At 37.0% G+C, this 21,422-nt stretch overlaps 1 protein-coding gene across 2 annotated transcripts in view; it reads left to right on the top strand.

Annotated features, from left to right (window-relative positions):
- Positions 1 to 21,422, top strand: part of SCG3 (secretogranin III) — a 39,516-nt gene that overhangs the window by 15,815 nt on the left and 2,279 nt on the right. For both annotated transcript variants that reach the window (XM_031955204.1, XM_031955205.1), the window contains 5 exons: positions 981 to 1,158; positions 3,849 to 3,965; positions 8,253 to 8,336; positions 9,109 to 9,234; positions 19,029 to 19,109. In XM_031955204.1, the coding sequence (XP_031811064.1) occupies positions 981 to 1,158; positions 3,849 to 3,965; positions 8,253 to 8,336; positions 9,109 to 9,234; positions 19,029 to 19,109 (586 nt within the window). The remainder of the gene's footprint in view (positions 1 to 980; positions 1,159 to 3,848; positions 3,966 to 8,252; positions 8,337 to 9,108; positions 9,235 to 19,028; positions 19,110 to 21,422) is intronic.

Below are 21,422 nucleotides of genomic sequence, written 5' to 3' on the forward strand. Positions count from 1 at the left end.
GGTGGCTTCTCAGTCAGGAAGTCCTGGGTTTAACAGCTGCCTCTGACACACACACTAGTCATGTGAGGTCGGGACAAATCACTTCCATTCTCAGGGCTCCCAGGACACTCTCGGGTACTATAAATTGTAGGGTAGATACCTCTCTGCCTCAGTGGGAATTTCTTATTGTTGTTGCAGTTCAGTCATTTCAATCATGCCCAATTCTTTGTGACCCCATTTGGGGTCTTCATCACAATTCATTTTACAGATGAGGAAACTGAGGCAAACAAGGTTAAATAATTTGCCCAAAGTCATGCAAGACAAATTTGAACTCGGATCTTCCTGACTCCAGAGATGGAGTCATGGCCCAGAATCACAGACTCAGTTCTCTCCCCCAATATGGGTATGTTAACTTTAACAAGCTGATAACAAAATCACCATCTTTGCGGCTTTCTGAACTTTTTTCTTGTTTTTATTTTTCTTTGTTTTATTGTTTTTTTTTCCTTAAAAAAAACTTTACTTACTTTTGATTTACACACTTTATGTATTGTTTTAATCTGTTTATTCTGTTAGATAGGCAGAACATGTCTGAGCCAAAGCATGGTGACTCAGTAGATATAGTACAGGAATAGGAAGACCTGCATTTGAATCTTGCTAGACATACTTACTAGCTATGTGACTCTGTCCCAGTCGCTTGACCTCTCTATGTCCCCATTGCCCCATTTTGCAAAACGAGGACAATAATAATAATTACCTTGTAGGGTTGTTGTAAAGATTACGTGAGTTAATATGTAAAGTGCTTCCCAAAACTTAAAGCACCACATAAATATTAACTTATTGTAAGTTGGTTGGTGATGGTGATGTGAAAAGGGAGAAGCTTTTCTCTCCACATTCAACTCCCAAATAAAAAGGAGAATCAAGTTATAATTGCATTCATTCTAACAAAATTTTTCTGAGATTTTGTTTTGTTTTTTTAATGAAATTTCCCACTGCCCCTGGAGACTCTAAAACCAGCTATTCAAGATAGTCTTATTAATGGAGAAAATGATGATACAGTACATAAGCCCTGGACCATACCTAATACCTTGGAAAGAAGAAACAAACTTTATACTGAAGACAATTTTGATGACCTCCAGTATTTCCCAAACTTTTATAATCTACTAAAAAGCATCGACTCAGGTAAATATTCTTATATGTTATCATATGTTTTGTAAATATTGAATCTAAAATTGTTCTGTTTTGCTTTCAGCATTGTTCAGATACTTCCTATCAATAGTTAAGAACTCAGAAAGAGCCTATATTCAGTCTGCCCATATGAATCTGTTTATAAACATTTGTTTAGCTCCTGTTAGGTGCCAGGCACTGGGGATAGAAAGACAAAAAATAATCCTTGCCCTCATGGACCTTTTAGGCTATTGGGTGAGAAAACATGTGCATTAATAAATTATATGCAAAACAAATAAAAATAAATTCAAGGTACATTTTTGAGAGAGGATACTAGCTTCTAGGTATCAGGAAAGACTTCAGGAAAAAGGTGATTAATTTTCTCCTGGGTAAACTCAGGATCTTCCCTTTAATCAGAAAACATTTATTTTGGGTCTACTGTGTCATAGGCAGTTGGCAAATCTGGTCTCAGACACATCCTAGCTGTGTGACCCTAGGCAATTACTTCACCCTGTTTGCCTCAGTTTCCTCATTTATAAAATGAATTGGAGAAGGAAATTACAAACCATTTCAGTATGTCTGCCAAGAAAACCCTAAATAGGGTTATGAAGAGTTGGAACAATAGAAACAATTGAACAACTATATTATTTCATAGGCACTGGAACCTCAGGGATCAATCATATTGTATTAGAGTTAAGGGAAAAGAGATTAGACTAAATATTCTATAACTGTTCTTATACCTATGATTTATTGTACAAAAATATATACTTCATACATAAATCCCTGATTTTGGCTTGTTTTATTGTCATTTGACTTGGTTTTTCTGAAAAAGAAGCATAGTCTACTCCTTGCCAACTCAATCTGTTTAATTAAAAGTTCATATTAGTTGGGTCATCATTATTCAAGGTTTCATTATCAACCTGAAATATGAAATAATATGGACTAATTTATATACTAATAGTACTAAAATATATACATAACAATTAGATTATTTATTTTGTAGTAAACTATAATACTTAGCAGCACTTCCTTTTCTCATAGAGATTTACCTAAATCAACCCCAGTTCTTTTTCTGTACCCTTTCACCCTGACCTCAATCTCGCTGTTAAAATTCATTTATCCTTCTGTAAATGTTATATAATTTTTCACAAGCCTATCCTCACTAGGCATACGGAAGACATTCTCTCCAGTATTCTTAGCATCCTTACCTTTCTCTGTTGAAATATTTAGCCTCATTCTGCTATTTTAAAATGTTTTTTCAGTGCCTTTGGTTTTCATTCCACTTTCAGTTTTCAGATACTTTCCCCAACCTACTCCTTAAGGCCTCTCCTTGGCAACAAACAAGTGAACAGACCAGTAGATGCAGTAACAACTCATCCTGAGCATATGCATGTAGCTTAATTTCTGGAAAATACCCCCTTTCCTCCACCTCCAAGTTGGAGTATAAGTGATCTGTCAGACTTGCTGCAGTCTCCAGGAGTTTTTCACCTTTATTGACCCATTTCTGAGTCATTGTGTACCATTAGGAAGCAGATTCCTAGCTGAAAAACCCTATCCCTGTTTACCTGGTGAGTCATTACTTCCCAATGAAGGTCACTCCTTCAGCCTCCAAGACTGTGTTTCAATGATATGAAATGTGCCAATGCAGATGTAGCTCTAGACAGAATGATGAGGCAGCTAAAGTTGGTCACTGACAGTCCTTTGCCTTGCTCCCCTGACAGAACCCTTTGCCCTTACTTTCTCTCTCTTATTCTCTACTCTCACTCCATTGTGTATACATTTTAAAAGCTTTTTAAAAATTTAATCGATTTTCCACATTTGACTTGATTCAGAAGTAAATAGTAGAACTGTAGTTCAGTACCTTTCTTATCTTCAAATGAGATACCCATAAAGCACTTAGCACAGTGCTTTCCCCTTCTCCCTCTTCTTATAATGAATGGACTTTATTCATAAAACATAATATAAAACATTTCTTACTGTTCCATATAGCATATTATATATCTTATACATACTATACAGTAATTTCTATCATATTTATCTACACACATGTTATGATCCCCCCTACTAGATTTTATGCACATTATACTAGAATATAAGCTTCTTGAGACTGAGATTATTTCTTTTTTCTTTTCTTTTTTTCAATCCACATTCTCTGGTACAATATATTATACGCAATTAGGAACATTAATTATTAATTAATTAAATGATTGATATTGTTGAAATAAATTGAACCATGTCCCATTGAGTTCTAATTCTAGCTCTGCCACTTATTATCTGTACCTCTATAACATTGGGTAAATCAATTAACCTTTTTGACCTCATCTGGAAGACTGGCAATTTGTACTAGATGACCCAAGGTTCTTTGTGGAAGTAAACTATATGATCTTATGTCTTATTTGGTGTTTTGGTCCAAATACAGGCCATCCTTCTGCTCCCCTCTTAAAATTAAATCTCTTCAATGCAAAATAATACATTCAAAAAAGTAACAATATAGGTCACATTCAAGTTTTATATAACCTAATGGGGAAGGTGGAATATGACAAATACTATATTTTTTCTATTTTCCCCAATACCCACCACATAACATTAGAGTGGATATATAATAAATATGTGTTAAGTGTATGAATGAGAGAATCTTAAGCGATATTCAAAGATAAAGGTACATTTTGATTGTTTTTACAATGATTTATGTCCCTTTCACATAGAGAAAGAAGCTAAAGAGAAAGAAACACTGATTACTATAATGAAGACGTTGATTGACTTTGTGAAGATGATGGTTAAATATGGTACAATTTCTCCAGAAGAGGGTGTTTCATACCTTGGTAAGAATGCAATCTGTTGTAAGAATAGATTTGAATCTACTAAGCTGGGTGTTTACCCAACACTGTAATAGAGTTAGGGAGATTTGTAATTCATTGACAATTTTACCCAGAATATTGGTCAGAACCATGACTAGGATAAACGGATGGGACTTTGTCCTTAGCACAACTATCTGGTGGAAGAAGGTTGGAAGGGTTAGGATACTTTTTCTTTTCTGCAGGCCAGAGACTGCTGGACTTACTACACTTCCTGGTTTTCCTCCAGCCCATGCTCCATTTTAGTGTAATGGGGGAAAGGCATTTTCCCGTAATGGACGATGGCTTAAAAGCTTAGCTAGTGGGGAAGAGATTTGGGAGTAATAGTCCATTCTCTTTTTTGGTACAACTATATCCACAGTTCCTTCTCCTGGCTCATAGATTTATGAACTATTTGGTTCTGAGCTACTCATTTAAGCTGTATTTTTCTACCAAAAAAAAGTTTACAATTCTTATTGTGTATCTATTGACTCTGGAATATTCAAGATAATGTATCATCAACTCTGGAGAAAGAAGATTTGGGGAGAAACAAAATTCCTATTTTTAAGTGTTTGAAGAATTGTCAAATAAAAGAGGGATGAGACCTATTCTATTTGGATACTGGGGAAATAACTAGGAAGAAATATCAGAAAGACAGATTATATAGTTCACATACTATAAGGAAGATCTTTCTCAGGGTTGAATTTGCCCAAAATTAGATGATGCATCAAGAGGCAGTGATTTTTTCATTCTAGATCTTCAAGCAACGAATGGCAGGGATATTATAGAAGGGATTCCTGCTCAGGTATACCTGGATTGGATCAGACCTCTCGAAAATCTCTTCCAGTATTAAGATTCCACAATTCTGTGAGAATTAATCTGCCAGCAAAAGCCACACAATATTTCTATTCAATCAGGCCCATTTCTCACCCTCCAAGCAGACATAATGTTGACACCCAAGGATCAGAAGGGTGTCTATTCATTCCTATATACCTCCTGAGATTCTTGGTGAGCAATGTTCTTCCCTGCCACAGTAATCTGGCATGGGCCATGGGGACATGTCCACTGTTAATTGTGGCTTCTGGGTGATTGTACCATAGCACTGGGAATTATGTACAGTTATGTGAAGTCTACACCCAACCGGAATCCAATGTATTGTCCTTCAAGCTTATTGTGACCTATGTGTCCTCCCCATCCATGATAGTATTGTTAGATTTCTATGTAAACTTGTGAAGTATGTGAAGTATGAAGATGAAGTTTTTGGGGGGAGACAGTCAGGATTAAGTGACTTGCCTAGGGTCATACAATTAGTGAGTGGGAGTACAGATTTGAACTCAGGACTTTCCAATTCCAGGGCTAATGCTCTAAGTGCTGTGCTACATAGCTGCTCCTGAAAGATGGCTTTTTAACTAATACACTCCCCGGTGCTAGGCTTCTCATCATAGTTAAAGTCACCTACTTGTTCCTAAAAGGAAATACTCTAGTTTCATAGACTTCCATTGAACATCATCTCTAAACAGAAGTCCCAGGTTAATTTCATGTCCTGGACAATCTCTTCATGGAAGTCAGAAGAGCTGGTTTCAAATCCTGATTTTCATGCTGACTAGCTGTATGACCACTTACCATCCATTGATTAACCTCAGTTTTTTTCAGTTGTCAAATGAGGAGATTGAACTAGATGGCATTGAAATTTTTTTTCTAACTCTAAATCTATGATCTTATGATGACTCTTTGCATAAAGCTTCACCTTTCCACCAGGTATCACACCCCCGTCTGATGGGACAGCTTAAAATCATCCCCTAGAATTATATCTCCAAGGCTACATTTTCTAACCTCAACATCATCATCATAGCTAACATTTTTGTTGCTATGTGCCAAATACTTGATAATTATTACCTCATTTGATCCTTATAACAACTCTAGAAGATAGCTGCTATTATAATCCCCTTTTATTCACATGAGGAAATTGAACAAATAGACATTACATGATTTAACCAGGGTCATATAATTAATAAGTGTCTAAGACCCAGATTAGAATGTAGGTTTTCTCTGCCTCCCGACAGCCATTGTACCACCTGGCAGTGAGATGGCAGGGTCATCCTACTGTGGAATTTCATTGTATTAACTTAGCCACAAGATCTTGCAAGTCTATACCATCGATAATCTTTACTACATTTATTCTTGCACACATACTGCGCCCTGCAGATCCCATGTTCAGTGACCAGTTAGGGAAGTTGGAGTACACACACTGACCTGCATGTCTACCTAACCAAAGTAGCCTACGAATGGTGCCATTTGGGGTGCAAATCACAGTACCCCAAGAGAGCCCTGGAACATAGGCACTGGTCGTGGCTATCCCTCAACGTCAACTAGTAAAGTTTTTCAGAAATTGGTGGAAAGAGTATTTAGCCTTTCCCCACTTCCTCAGGTAGTAAGTCCAGTAGCCTACCACTAAAAATAGCTGGTGGTACAGTGGACAGTGTTCTGGGTCCATAGTCGGGAAGACCTAAGTCCAAATCCAGATTCAAATACTACTATCATCAAATACTACTTGTGAGACTATGCAAATCACTTAATCTCTGTTTGCCTTAAACGTAAAAATGAGGATAATTTAAAAACCCCACACTACAGGGTGGCTATAAGGATCAAATGAGATGTCTGGGGAAAGTACAGTAAGTGCCATATAAATGCTAACTGCCTTCCTTCTCTACCAATTGAAACTATCCCCTTCCCTCTAACTACTCTATGTTCTATCATTATTTGCCATAATTGGTTCAATATAACTCTAATTTATACCCTCTGAGTTGTTCAATGGGCTCTTCATCATGGCTTAACAGGAAAAATATATAGTCCAAAATGTCTTTGAGACATGGAGCTCACTGTTTCAAGACCCTAGAACAGTCAGACAGCAAAGTAGAGATTTGAGTCTGCAAATAAAAAGACCAGAGTTTGAATTTGGTCTAAAACACTGGCTCACTGTGTGATACTAGGCAAGCGACTTAACTTCCATTTGTCTCAGTTTCCTCATCTGTAAAATGGGGATAAAAAATGTACCTATGTCTCAGGGTTGTTGTGAAGATTAAATGAGATAATAATCATGAAGTGTTTAGTTAGCATAGTACCCAGCACATAGCAAGCACTATTTACATGTTAGCTATTATTATAGGTAGGCCTGCAGGGGTATGGGCCTGCAGGCAGGGTATAGGAGCTAACACACCATAGACATGACCCAGAGTTAATTAGAGGTCTTGCCCTAGAAGGTGGGGGAAGATGGTGCACAGAGCTGCAGCCCAGCAGAGTTAGCCAAATCATAAGGAGGCTTAGTGGGCCCCAGCCACAAGCAAACAGAAAATACCACCAGCAGCACTAAAAAGACTGAAGTTTTGGTGAATCATGTTGAGTCAGGCTCACTTTCGGGGCAGTCCATGAAGTTTGACTTATTAATAGCTTATAGTCCCTCTTCCCGTCTCCGGCTCTAACCTCTGCCCAGTAATCAGTCTTTCTTCTCCTGTCTCTGCCCTATGGAAAACCTGGCATGAACCCACTCTCCTTTCTGGTCTGTGATTGTTCTCCTTCCATTTTCCGCTGCACTTCCTTGGTCCCAAATAAGGGACTCTTCCCCTCCCGGATTTATTGCCTCACTACCAGTACAGCCCAGCCTTGCCCCGGAGGGGAATGTAACATCATCTTTTATGGGAATAGCTATTGAACAGTTTTCATAGCAAGGAATATACATATTAGATAGGCTACTATACTCATAAATCAGATGCTCTGGGATCACAAAATAGCGATCAGAAGGCCAGATTCTCAATGGCAATGATCTAATTATTTGGACAAAGAAAAAAAAGGGCTATGATTTATTCTGTTATTCCATGGAGCTGTGCTCGTGAATTGGTGAGTTTTAAGTATAAATGAGTATTAGTTTGAGGCATTATACTTTAATGGTGTGCCCAGCACAATACTAAAAAATAAGAGAGGCCAAAAGGAGAATAAAACATGGTCTCTACTATTGAAACCATACAAATGAAGCTAGATAAGCATCTTCCTGGGATGTTGTCAGGGTACATGAAAAGAACTGAGTGAGAGGTTGGATTGAGAGAACTGGGATTCTTTTCAACTCTAGAATTATATAACACTATGAAATATAATCTAGTTCAGACTCTATTGTTTCCCTATCCAGATTTATTAGATTAAGCTGTTTATTGCTTTTAGAAAAAAAATCAAGCTTTTTAAAATCAAAACTTAGAATTTTTAAATGGGACTTTTTTTTTTCAGAAAACTTGGATGCAACAATAGCTCTACAGACAAAGAATAAGCTTGAAAAAAATGCCACTGACAATAAAAACAGATTTATTCCAGGTATTCTTCTTATAAATTTCTTCATGTTCTTAAAAATGATAGATATCATGTAGATTAATGATTAAAAGTTTGTATATAATAATGAGCAGCCACTACATTGTAATTTTGAAAAAGATTTGGGGCAAGAGGTCTAGAATTAGACTGCCAGGGAATATATGCATCTGGATGATCTCTAAAATCCCTTATAATTGCAAGATTCTCTGATCTTATTATTACAGCATTTATTGCACAATTATCACTGTATGACTTACTCACAGGTTGTAGTGGTAGTGGTGATGGTGGTTATGAAATTTTTTTCAGCATTGTAGAAAGAGTATGCTTGCTTTATATCTATTTTTAAATAGGTTCAACTAATCTTGAACATCAATGAAGGACCTGTTTTAGTCTGACAATTTCTCAATTCAGTTCTATATGTACAAGGGATTAAGGAATGAAGAGATAGTGCTCAAAGGAATAAAGGCCTGCTGAAAGTTCAAGAACATGAAGGTCTGATTCTCTAGGATTGTTCAGTTTGTAATGAATGACTTAGAGAATTATACTGTTTTTCCAATTCATTAAAAACATACAAACTGGACAGGTTTACTGCCCCAAAATTCACCATGGGGCCTGATTTGCCCAATTTTGTTGCTTATATTAATTAAATTCAATAGGAAACTTCCAGATTTCCACTTCATATTATTCCATGCAATAACAGACAGTTGTCATTTAAGTAGTTAATGACTGATTTTGAATTGTAGATATAACAGTAAATATGTACTTATGATTCCTTCAGATAAGAGTCATGAAGAAGCAGACAGTACAAAGGAGGAAGCAGCTAAAATGGAAAAGGAATATGGAACACAAAAAGATTCCACAAAAGATGGGCACAACACAGAAAAAAACAATGAGGAACCAATAGGTATAGAATTTTTACCTTTGATTTATGAAGAGATTGAGGTCCCTATTTCCCCACACCAGAGAAAGCCTTGACAATTAGTACATTGTATGCTGAAAGCACACAAAGGTGATACTATTATCTGCAACTAGACATGCTTTTAAAATTGTATTTTTATTAGTCACTATTGTTTGTATTATGCTGTTAATATTCTCTGAAGTCCATTCCCATATGCCAGATCTATGGCCAATTGCCCATACTTTAAATTCATTATCTTGACATAAATTTATGTGGTATTTTTTTTATTATAGCTTTTTATTTACAAGATATATGCATGGGTAATTTTTCAGCATTGACAGTTGCAAAACCTTTTGTTCCAACTTTTCCCCTCCTTTCCCTTCCTCCCTCCCCCAGATGGCAGGTTGACCAATACATGTTAAATATGTTAAAGTATATGTTAAACACAATATATGTATACATGTTCAAACAGTTAATTTGCTGTAATTTATGTGGTATCTTAAGATTTACAAAATATTTTTCTCTTAACTATCCTTGTAAGAAAGATAATTTAAAATTAATTATTTCTATCTTCTAAATGAAGAGAATGACATTTAGGGAGGGTAAGGAATTTGCCCACAAATCACACAACTAGAGGCATAAGAATTTAAACATCAATTTGATCCTAAATCCACTATTATTTATTATCACTGTTTACATCTTAGCTAATTAGCTTACTGTGGCATACATAACCTATAACTTGTACCTAATAATAAATCTTGCATTAATCAAAACCCATCCAAACTAATAAAAAAAAAATCAAGTGAAATTGGAAGCCACCTTGGATGTTATGACAACATTATCTGTGTGTGTGCATGTGTGCATGCACACATAAATATGTATATTCCTGTAATGTACATATCTGTTTTATTTATGTGTGTGCATATACACATATGTTGTATGGATACCCACATCTGTATGTATATTTGTGCCCGCATATATACACATGTACATTTATAGGTTGTATTGCACACATGTGGATTATGTGCATGCATGTATTAATGTACATGCATGTGTGAGCGTGGCCTGTATACACACATGTATGATGTGTCTTGTTGCAGGAATATGTGTGTGTATAGACATATTTAAATCAGTGAAATATTTTAAAATTTTTATTTGACACATTTTGTTTTGGTACAACAAATACTTCCCAACAAACCCTCAACCCCTTCCTAAAAGGGAAAGGGGACACAGCTGTTTTACCCTTATCATTATGTAAAGAATACACCTGAGGCTTAATCTCACACCTCCTGAGAGTTGAGGGAGAAAGTTAACCACAGAGAGAATGAGGGAAGGAGGTTGCTGGCCACAGAAAGTGGGAGTAGAAAGGGAAAGGATAAGGCCCTCTCCTCCTCACCTCTTGCTCATAACCAAAGAGGAAATTTCATTTGCAATGGGATTTTCTTTTCTGCCCCACTTTGAAACCCCTGCAGCCTCCCTTCCCACTGTAATCTTCAACTAGGTCATCTCCTGCCTTCTCCAGGCTCTAACCCTTCTGCCCTGTCCATTGTAACATCTAGAACTCTCTTCTATTGTTCAATTTTTTAAATACTCCCCTTGATCCTCTATCGGCTCCTCTCACATTGCCTCCACCTTCTGGTGCTCACCAAAACCTAGATCTCTCATGAAGACACATCTCTTGGGCAGTCTCCAGGGCTGACTTCTTATGTCCTGTATCTTGTATCCTGTAGGAAGAAGGGTTAACACACTCTTTGCTCCTGCTACTTTCAGATCCCCCCTCCCACATCCTACAAACCCAAGGAGAACTAACCTCTTCCCATTTAAAGAATCCAGATCCTTACTGCAATCAGTTATGAGCTTCCAGCTTGCTTTACCTCCTCTGATAAATTAAGTCCCTGACTCGGTCTTTTTCTGTATTCCAATCCCTGCCTTCTTCAAAACAAACAACAAAAAAACCACTGGCATCCCAGTTCCGATTTCTAATACTCCTCCATTCCTATGACTTTTGACTCTAAATTGCAAAGGAGTGGTCTTATGATCATAACTCAGTTGCATACCCTTACCCTTGCCAATCAACTGCATTTATCCCTACTACCCTAATTTTCAACTTAAAGGTCTGACTTTGATTTTGACACTAAGGTTCAAACACTATGCTATATTAGGTTAAGATTTTGTTACTCTTCGATGTTGCATTTATTTACATCACGGTGGTCATTGTGTACATTGTTATTTTGATTCTGCTTTCTTCCCTCTACATCTTATACCTGCACTTTCTTGGGTTTCTCTGAATTGTAGAAAGAAACGATAGTGATTTTTTTTTTTGAAAAGGGAGACTTAAGTTACATCACTGATTGCTATTTATTCAGGAGTTGATTTCTCAGAGGTTGAAGAATAAGTTGTTTCTTCAACTTCTCATGAAAAGTCCTATTAAAAGGAAAAGAGATAAAAAAAGTAAAACTCTTCCTTTGGAATTTTTGTTATCAAGGCTAGTGAAACATTCCATAGAGGCTGAAAGTGCTCAGTAGAATGAGAAAGGTTTTTTGTCTTGTTTTTTAATATATTATTTTCCACTATGTGTCTATGCTATCTCTGCTCCACCCCATTTCCACATAATAATAAAAAAAATGGTTGTCAGAGACCAGCCAGATCTGGAATCAAAGATTAACATTTACTGAATAAATAGAATTATATTCCACAAGACAAAGTCACTAAGAAATATGTCCATATATTTATGACTAGTTAATTTACTTTTATGTGAAGAAAAAAAAACTGGTCTGTTTTTCTAATCCAAATTACTAGAATCCAGCTTGCGTTACTGGAAGGAGCAATGGAAACTTCCATTCTGGTTGAGAGCTAAGTTGTCTGGGCTTTCCATCTCTTTCATTCAACAAATGTTTATAAGTTTTAAAGATTTATGCAGCGATATGATGGGGAATCGAAAGGGAATTCATAGATCTGGTTCGAGGTAAAAAAGTCAAACTAGAGAAGAATTCTTACATAATATGAAAACAACTATGGAAAAAATAGATACATAGGTGCTCATCACCATATTCTCAGGGAAGAAGAAGACATAAGATAGATCTTTCAAGAGCATCATAGGAAGACATGATAGAGTAAGATTATATCTCACAGTAAAAGTAAAAATAATCATGTAATTAAAAAAACCACTCAGAAGTGAATACAAACAAGAGAGATAGGAGCTCAGAGAGAGAATGGTAGCGAGAACCCCATTGGCAAGGAGACTGTTACAATATATTACAGGGAGAAGATCTCCATCCCCAATCCTTTTCATGACAGAGAGGCTAAGGCATGAGCCCTCCAGTCTCTCAGAAAGTTATGGAATCTTAATGTGAGACTCATGTTTTCTATTTTGTTTTTCAATAACCTTGTTCTAGTCTGGGACAAATTTGTGATTGCTTCCTGTCCTACCTCAGCAGGCAAGAGTTGGGGGGACAGCATGGGATAGAAAAGAGGTAGCCTTATTATCTCTTATTCTAAGACATAAATATATTGGTTGCTGTGAGACATTTGACATGAAATTGCTATAGAGATTGGTATTTTATTCAGTTCATTAACTAAATAGCAACAGTAGGGTGGGCAAGGCTGCACATTCATCTTGTGAGCAGACTCTCCTACCCCAATGGATTAATGATCATTTTTCAATATATGTGATTTTTCCATAAAGAAAAAATATGTTTACAGGAAAATATCTTCATCATATAATATATTATATGTTAAGTATCTTATCAAAACACTCATCATTAATAGTGCTTAGGATTCAATTTACCTTATATATTCCATAATTTATTTTATCTATGATGAAATATTTTGCTAAAAACTTAATATTGAATATCAGTACAAATAATTCAATTAGGTTAGTAAGCATTTACATTTAAGCTAACTAATTTCAATGAAAAAGTGTTACTGTTGCAGACATTGCTACAGGTCTCTTATTTTTCCTTCTATAGTAGATTATAATTAGTTCCAATTTTCTACTTTCTTTTTTTTACTTTGTATTATTTCATAAAGATCTTTCCAGATTTCTTTTTATTTCCCACTGGTTTCATGATTTTTATAAGTAAAGCGTGTTCTGTATCATTTTGGAAGCTATTATCTAGTTATTTAAGTGTAGGGATTTCTGCTGTCTGTGCTCATATATATAGAGCAAAGCAATTTTCCTGGGTCAAGAGGAGCAAATTGGGGTCAGAACAAATCTATATGACAAATATTAACAATTCTGGTGGTGAAAGCTTACATGGCTGATACAGGATTGCTTCTCTGCCAAGTTTCCCCTCTGTTTTAAAGCTACATGCAATCTTATCTGAACTATGGGGAAAAAAAAACAAAAACACAACCAGAGGGAAAATAGTCTCAGCATGATGGAGTGACTTTTCACTCTGTCATCTCCTATATCCATTCTGTTGCCAAATCCTGCCACTTTTACCTTTGTCCCATTTCTCCAACAAACCCCCTCCTCTCTAGATCATTTTACATCTGGACTTTTGTAACAGACTGCTGGTTGACCTCTCTTATTCAAGTCTTTCCCCATTCCAGTCCATCCTCCATTTAATTATTCTTCATCTAAATTGTCAAATTAATCCCACTGTAAAGATCTGACCATGTGATCACTACCACCATCAGCTCCCATTCAATAAACTCCAATGGGTCCCTAACACCTCCAGTATCAAATATTAAATCCTGTTTGGAGCTCAAAGTTGGCCCTCTCCCCACTTTCCAGTGCTCTTATATCTTACTTCCTTTCTGTACTTTGTGATCCAGTGGCTCCCTTGCAGTACCTTGCACAAAACACTCATCTCCAAACTTCAATCATTTTCCCTGGCTCAGTTCCTCATATAAATGAGGATAATATAAAGCACTTCTCTCTCAGATTTGTTGTGAGGATAAAATGAGATATTTGTAAAGTACTTTCCAGATATTAACGTATTACATAAATATTAGCTATTTTTATTTCTATCTGTTCCCCATGTCTAGAATTCTCTCCCTCCTCCCTTCTGCTGGATACTGGTTTCCCTAGTTTCCTTCAGGTCCCAGATAAAATCCCACCTTCGACCGAATGCTAGAGCTATCTCTCTATTGATTTATCCATACATATGATTCTAGGTTTGTTTTTCCAAAATTGATAGGATCACCATATTCTTAATTCCTTGAAAAACTTATTTAACATTGCTTTCGTTGATTAAAAAGTATAACAAATTTTAAGACTGTAATAAAGACCTCGGTATTCATTCCCATGTATCACTGAACTGCTTTCACTTGTTGGACTTCAGAAATTCAGAATTTTCATCAGTATGCCAAGGCCTGAGCTAAGATTTATTTTGGTTTAAAGAAGCTCTTTTAGTCCTCGCCCCCAAATAATGAGAGTTAATATTATAAACACAATGTGCGGGAAGTGTTTAAAATATTTCAGAGAACAAACTGTTTTCAAGCACCCTCAGGAACTTAGAAACATCATTTGCATACAAACATCCCTAATGCTAATGACTAATGATTCATGACTCATCTTTTCACTAAACAGACTCTCTAAGGATCTTTCCTGGGCAAGATTTAATTGGCCTAGTTTCTAGAATCATAGAATGTTAGGGCTGGAAAGTGGGCTTAGAGGTACATTTAGTCCAACTCACTCATTTCCCCTGCTAAAGCCTCCTGTTGGGGAGGGGCTGTTTTCTACTTTATCTTTTGTATCCCTAGTGCCTTGTATGTAGCAGACGCTTAACAAAATGTCAGTTGAATTGAACTCATTTGAAAGATTGAGAAAACTGATCTCCCGAGACACAAACTGACTTTGTAGAAGGCATACAAAGAGTTTTCATTACATTTTGTTTGATCTTCTTAGTAATCACATTCTCCCTTGAATTATAGTGATATAGAGGGTTTTTTTAATCCTCCCCCCCCCATCTTACTGTACTTTAATAAGAACAGTTATATAGTCTGTTTTCAAATCACTTTACAAAATTATCTCAGTTGATCTTCACAATAGGACCCTGGGCTGTTGGTGCAGTTGAGGAAATTGAGGCAGGCAGTTTAAAATGACTTGCCTGGATCACAAAATTTGTAAATGTCTGAGCTGTGAAATGAGGTTTTCTTGACTCCGGTTCCAGCACTCCATGCATTATACCCCCAAAATGCCTGTAAGCTATTTGATAGTAAAGATTCTTTAAGAGGCTGTATGGGACAGGGGATAGAGAAATGGACTTAAGAGGGCCAGTTAGGTGACACAGTGGATAAAACCCTGTCCCTGGAGTCAGGGGTATTTGAGGTCAAATCCAGCCTCAGATACTTGACACTAGCTGGGTGATCCTGCCTAAGTCACTTTAGCCCAACTGCCTTACCAAAAAAAAAGAGAGAAGTGCACTTAGAATCAAAAAAAAAAAAATCTGGGTTCAAATCCCACCTCTACTACTAGCTGCCTAAAAGAACAAGTTATTTAAATTCTCTTTCCCTTAATTTTCTCATCTATAAAATGGAGGGGTTATACGTGTTGATTTTAAATTTTTCTCCTAGCTCTAAACCTATGATCTAATGACTATACTACCACTAATAATACTACCTAACATTTATATAAAGCATACTATATGTCAGAAACTATGCTAAGTGCTTTATAATTTTTATTTCACTTGATCCTCACAATAACCCTCAGAGGTAGATGCTATTATTATCCCCATTTTACAGATGAGCATAAGACTTAGACTGAAGGCTAAGGCTGAGAGACTGAGGGACTTATGTAGGGTCACCCAGCTCATAAGGGTCTGAGGTCACATTTGAACACTGGTCTTTATTCTTTCTGGGACAGCACTCTATCCCCACACCACCTAGAAGCCTGTGCTGAGAGGCAGCAAGCATGTAACTAGAAAAAGTACCAGATTCAGAATCAAGAGATTAATGTGTGAATTTCTGCTAAGGCAGCTTACTTATTAGTTGGGCAAATCATTTAAGCTCTCTAAACCTGTTTCCTCACCTGTAAATGGTGGATAATGGAGTGCAACTTGCAAGGTTGGTATGAGGAAAGTTCTATGTAAACCATCCAGCAGCTATCTACATATATATATATATATTTCCTCTTTTATTATTAATTCATCTTTGCATCCCTGGTATCCAGCCCTGTAACTTGCACGTAGCAGAAACTGAGGAACTATTAAGTCAGGTCTCCCAACTCTTAACTAGTTCTATATTAGTTACTGTTTGTACTGAAAAGTAAACAAGTCATATTTCTTCAAAAATATTCTGTAATATAGACTTTTAATTAGTTTAAAGAGTAGAAAAATAGAAAAGGTACAGATTGGTCAGAGTCTGGTAATTTACTTTTAATTTTGATTGTGAATCTGATTCTCTGTAGGTTCTCTCTCAGTTTTTCCAATCTGTAAGTGAGAAGATTGAACTAAATGAATGATAAAGTCCTTTTTTTCCTCTGAATTTATTTAAATTAATGGACACTGTTTTCGCTGTACTAAATTTAGTTGACCTTCCCAGATTCAGACAGTAGACATGAAAATCTATATATTGATTCCTGTGTGAAGTTGAGGAATGAAAATCTTTACACCTTACATTTAAACTAAACTCTCTGTCAAGCAAGGAATCCAGGATGAGCTGGGATTATCAAAAGAGGAAGAGCACATTCAGACAATCTAAATTTGGTGAAAATAAGATGCTCAAAGAACATACAGATTTATCAAGATTCAAGGCAGCAGCATAGCATCTCAGTTCTAACCCTGCATTAATGTCTTCCTCAGTTCTTGTGTTGCATTGTGCCCTCTGGAATTCCTGTTCTATTAATAAACTCTTTCATTTTTAATCAGTTCATCTGATATACTTTCCATCTTCTTGAATTTATGAAACCTGATTTTCTCCAGAATGTCCTGAAAGTGTGAAGTTCTCACTACTCCTTTTCTAATACTTTGTGCTCTTCCTACCATGTATTCTTCTCTCTCCCCTCCTCTTTGACACACTGGAACAAGAGAATGAGTAGGTTTTCTCCTTGCTTCTGCTATCCCTTTTTTTTGGACCACTCAGCAACTTCTCCTTTGAGAATCACTCCACCCATCTATATCACTTAGTCCAAATCCTTGCTGTTGCCACCTAGCAATCTCCAAAACATTCTCTTTTGTTCTAAACAAATTTGGCACCTGGATCCCAGCAATCTTTTCTACACCCACCCCTACCCTCATACTGGGAGTTTTCAGTGAACTTATTGATGTTCCCTTCAATACCATGGTCTCACAGGTTAGCCTCCTCTCGGCCCCTATGACTTATTCTACCTCGTCCTGCCACTCATCCTGCCCACTTCCATGATCCTCTACCTTGAAATTCCTCTCTATCTTTCTACCTCTTCTCTTTGTCACTTTGTCTCCATCTCTCTGACTCTTTATGTCTCTTCCTCTGTCTCTCTCTTTTTCTCTGTCTCTGTCTTTGTTTCACTGTCATATATCTATGTATTTTTTGTAATTGAAATTATCGAATTAAGCCTTATCCTTGCATTGCTCTATCCTTTGAGAAGCAATGAAGTGGCAGACAGAGAGACAGAGACAGAGAAACAGAGAGAGACAGAGACAGAGACACAGAGAAAGACAGACACAGAGAGAAAGAGAGATAGAAAGAGTTTTGGACAGTAGTAGTTTCAAGTTTGGAAGTAAGGATTCTTCTTTCTTTTTTCCTTTCTTCTTCTTCTTCTTCTTCTTCTTCTTCTTATTATTATTATTATTATTATTATTATTATTATTATCTTGGCTCCCATGGAATTTCTTCCTCCTGCTTCCCTTTTACCTATGTGTCCAAACCTTGAAAGTATACTTTGCTGAATCATCATTTAATTCCTGTCCACTAAGCAAAAATGCCCTGTAACCCAAGACCCTGAATTAGGCCCTCTTCTCTGCAAATTCTCTTGGAGAGATCTGTACCCACTTCTTGTCTGATAGTACTCTTTGTGCCTTTGTGACCACAAGCAAGTTACTTAATCTAAGTCTCAATTTTTTCATCTGTAAAATGTGGATAATAATATCGGTGATAACTATTTCACAAGTTTTATGAGGTTCAAATGAGATTATTTATGTAAAGTGATTTACAAGCTTTCAAGCACTATATGTGCTTGGCCATGGTAGTATTAGTACTTATTAACTCATCAGCTCCCATGGTTTCAATTGCAATATCTTCTCTACCAGATCACTCTCAGATCTATAGATCCATCAGTAATCTTTCTCCTGAATGCCTCTTGCATCATTATTCTCCTACTAGAAATCTTTTGAACATATCTTTGATTCAACACCCAACAAGGATTTGAACTCAAGATCTCTGACTCTGGCTAGGTGGCTCAGTGGATAGAGGGCTGGCCCTGGTGTCAGGAAGACCTGAGTTCAAATGTGGCCTCGGATACCTCTGTATACCTTAATGCACTAGAGAAGGAAATGGCAAATCATTCTAGTATCTTTGCCAAGAAAGACTGAATCTCGGCAAACCTCTAACTCAAGGACCAGTGCTTCTCCTACTGCTCCATCCTGGCTTCCATTTTTATATATGTCACATTAACATCTCATAGATGCCCAATAAATGTTTTTGACAGATTCATTATTTTCAAAACAATTGGGGTTAAGTAACTTGCCTAGAGTCTAACAGCAATTAAGTATCTCAGGTCATATTTGAACTCAGGACTTTCTGAATTCAGAGCCAGCTCTCTATTCACTGTACCATCTAGCCCCAGATCACTTCATTTTAACCAAAGGAAGATTTCAGTGAATAAAACACATTAATTTCTGATGAATTTTTTATTTTGGTTTGCTTGGTTTTTCCAGGGAAAACAGAGGCCTATTTGGAAGCCATCAGAAAGAACATTGAATGGCTGAAGAAACATGATAAACAAGGAAATAAAGAAGGTATGGAATTATTATTGTTTTAACCTGGTATATGCCACTGGAAGAGAAGTACCGATATATTATTTCATCAGGATGCAGCAACTAGTATGTGCCAGAGGCCTTTCCAACAAATCCTGGCTCTTTAGCAGAAAGGTTGAACACTGGCAAATAATTTTCTAATAGTAAAGCACGATGTTAGCCAGACATTTGTATTCAGAACTTTGTACTAGGTGCTATGGGGATTTTTTTAAGTAAGAAAGGGAGAGGTATGTCCTCTGGGAGATTACAATTTGATGAGGGGGAAAAGGTGTGGGATAAGTGAAAACAACAAATAGAGCTGACTGTAATGAAAATGCCCAGAAACTAGGGCTGCAGCTGCCCCCGGGCCTGGCACCCCACCCACAGACTCGCAGCTGTTTTGGGGTGGCATGGTAGCCCTGAGATGTGGAATCTCTAAGGAACACTATTTCTAGGCAGTGCAGCAATCACTGACTTAGGGCCAAGTTCAGATTCTGCCTCTGCTGTTTGGGGGGACCTTGGGAAAGTCACTCAACTTTGCAATATCTCAGTTTCCCTATCTGTAAAATGAGGGGGTTGATCCCTTCCAGACCTGAACTCATGATCCTGTGAGGTACAATTTAAATGTGTGTGTGCCCACTGAGAGGAGCATAATAGAAGAATTATTAGTTCAGCCCTAATTTCTCCATGCATTACCTCTTGCAACCCACCTTCTTATTCACTCATGTCCCAAAGTATGGAAGTGAATACATGCCTGTAACTATAGTTGCAGTTCTTTCTTCAATGCAAAGAATAAATCAGGATTATTGAATGGTAATGAATCTTAGATCACAAAATTCTAGAGACAGAAAGCAGGGCCACAGTAAGCTATAAGCAGACTTGACTTTTGAGTCACAAGAATTGACTTCAAATCCCACTTGTAATGCTTATTACATGTGTGACATTGGCAAGGTACTAAACTTCTCTGGGGTTCAACTTCTTCATCTACAAAATCAAGGCACAAGAATGAAGGTTCCCAAGCCCCTTCTAGTTCTAAACCTAGAATCCAATGTAAGAATGCCCTCTCTGCCCTCCTTCTATACATGTGGGAACTGAGGTGGATGAAAAGCAAATGACTTGCCCAAAAGTCAGCTTGTTAATGATTAAGCAAGAACAAGAATCCCAGACTCCTAATTCCAAGATCAAAGCTTCCAAATCATTCCACCATATTGCATGATAAAGTGGAAAGAGTTTGGGGCATGTACTCAGAAGAGACCTGCACCCTCATCTGATACTTACTAGTAGGTAAAATGGGGAAAATTTCTGAATCTCTGAGCTCAGTTTCCTCAGATGTAAAACTGGGATAATAATACTTGTGTTACCTATTTGCTGTGGGTATCAAATGTACATAAAACACAATATTTAGCTTTGCTAGCTTAAAACTGCACTGACACTTTTGTAATACCCAGTACAAATCCGAGTTATTCCCATCACCAACACAGATAGCTCTTTGGTGGTCAGAACTGTGTTCTGGGTGAATCTCACCAACCCTTCAAACCTTGACTTTTCAGTTACTGGTTGCTAACATGTGAAACAAAAGGCAGCAGCAAGAGTGGTGGCTTCAGAATGCAGATAATGTTGTCAAAAGAATTATCTTTTTACAAATTTTCCATTTTCTTGTTATTTTGAATTTGATAATACCAACAAACATGAACATTTCAATATACAAAGAACAGAAAAAGAGTATTGTATCCAAAATTAGGAAGCTCATTACAGAGAGCTCTGGGTGTTTTTAGTATATGCTAAATTTAGCACATTCATTTTAAAAGCTGTCCTTCTTGTATGTGTTCCCTCTGAGACTCCTTCTGTTCTCTCCTGTGCGTTATCTTTTTCTTTTTTGCGCATTGCTATAACTGGCTTTACTTTTCTCCCCTATTCTCCTGTGCAGATGGTGCAATGTCTAGAGTCTGGAGTCAGCAAGACCTGAGTTCCAATATAATGCCAGGCACTTACTACCTGTGTGACCCTCTCTCTGTTTGCCTCAATTTCCTCAACTGCAAAATGGGGATAATTATAGCACCTACCTTGCAGGGTTGTGAGAATGAAATGAGATTTTTATAAAGTGCTTAACAGTGTCTGGGCACATAGTAGGTGATTAATAAGTGCTTATTCCCTTGCTTGCCTGCCTGTAGGGGAAAAAGTCCTTAATAGCAGTAATGCTGCACCCCTTTTTTATAAATTAAACTATCCAAACACAAGTTTATTCTTTTTTTGATTGAAAGGATCCTTGACATCTTGGGCTCTTTCCACAGTTCCGAACTGCCTCTCCTATGGTAT

Source organism: Sarcophilus harrisii, chromosome 2 (genome assembly GCF_902635505.1).
Source record: "Sarcophilus harrisii chromosome 2, mSarHar1.11, whole genome shotgun sequence".
Lineage (NCBI taxonomy): Eukaryota > Metazoa > Chordata > Mammalia > Dasyuromorphia > Dasyuridae > Sarcophilus > Sarcophilus harrisii.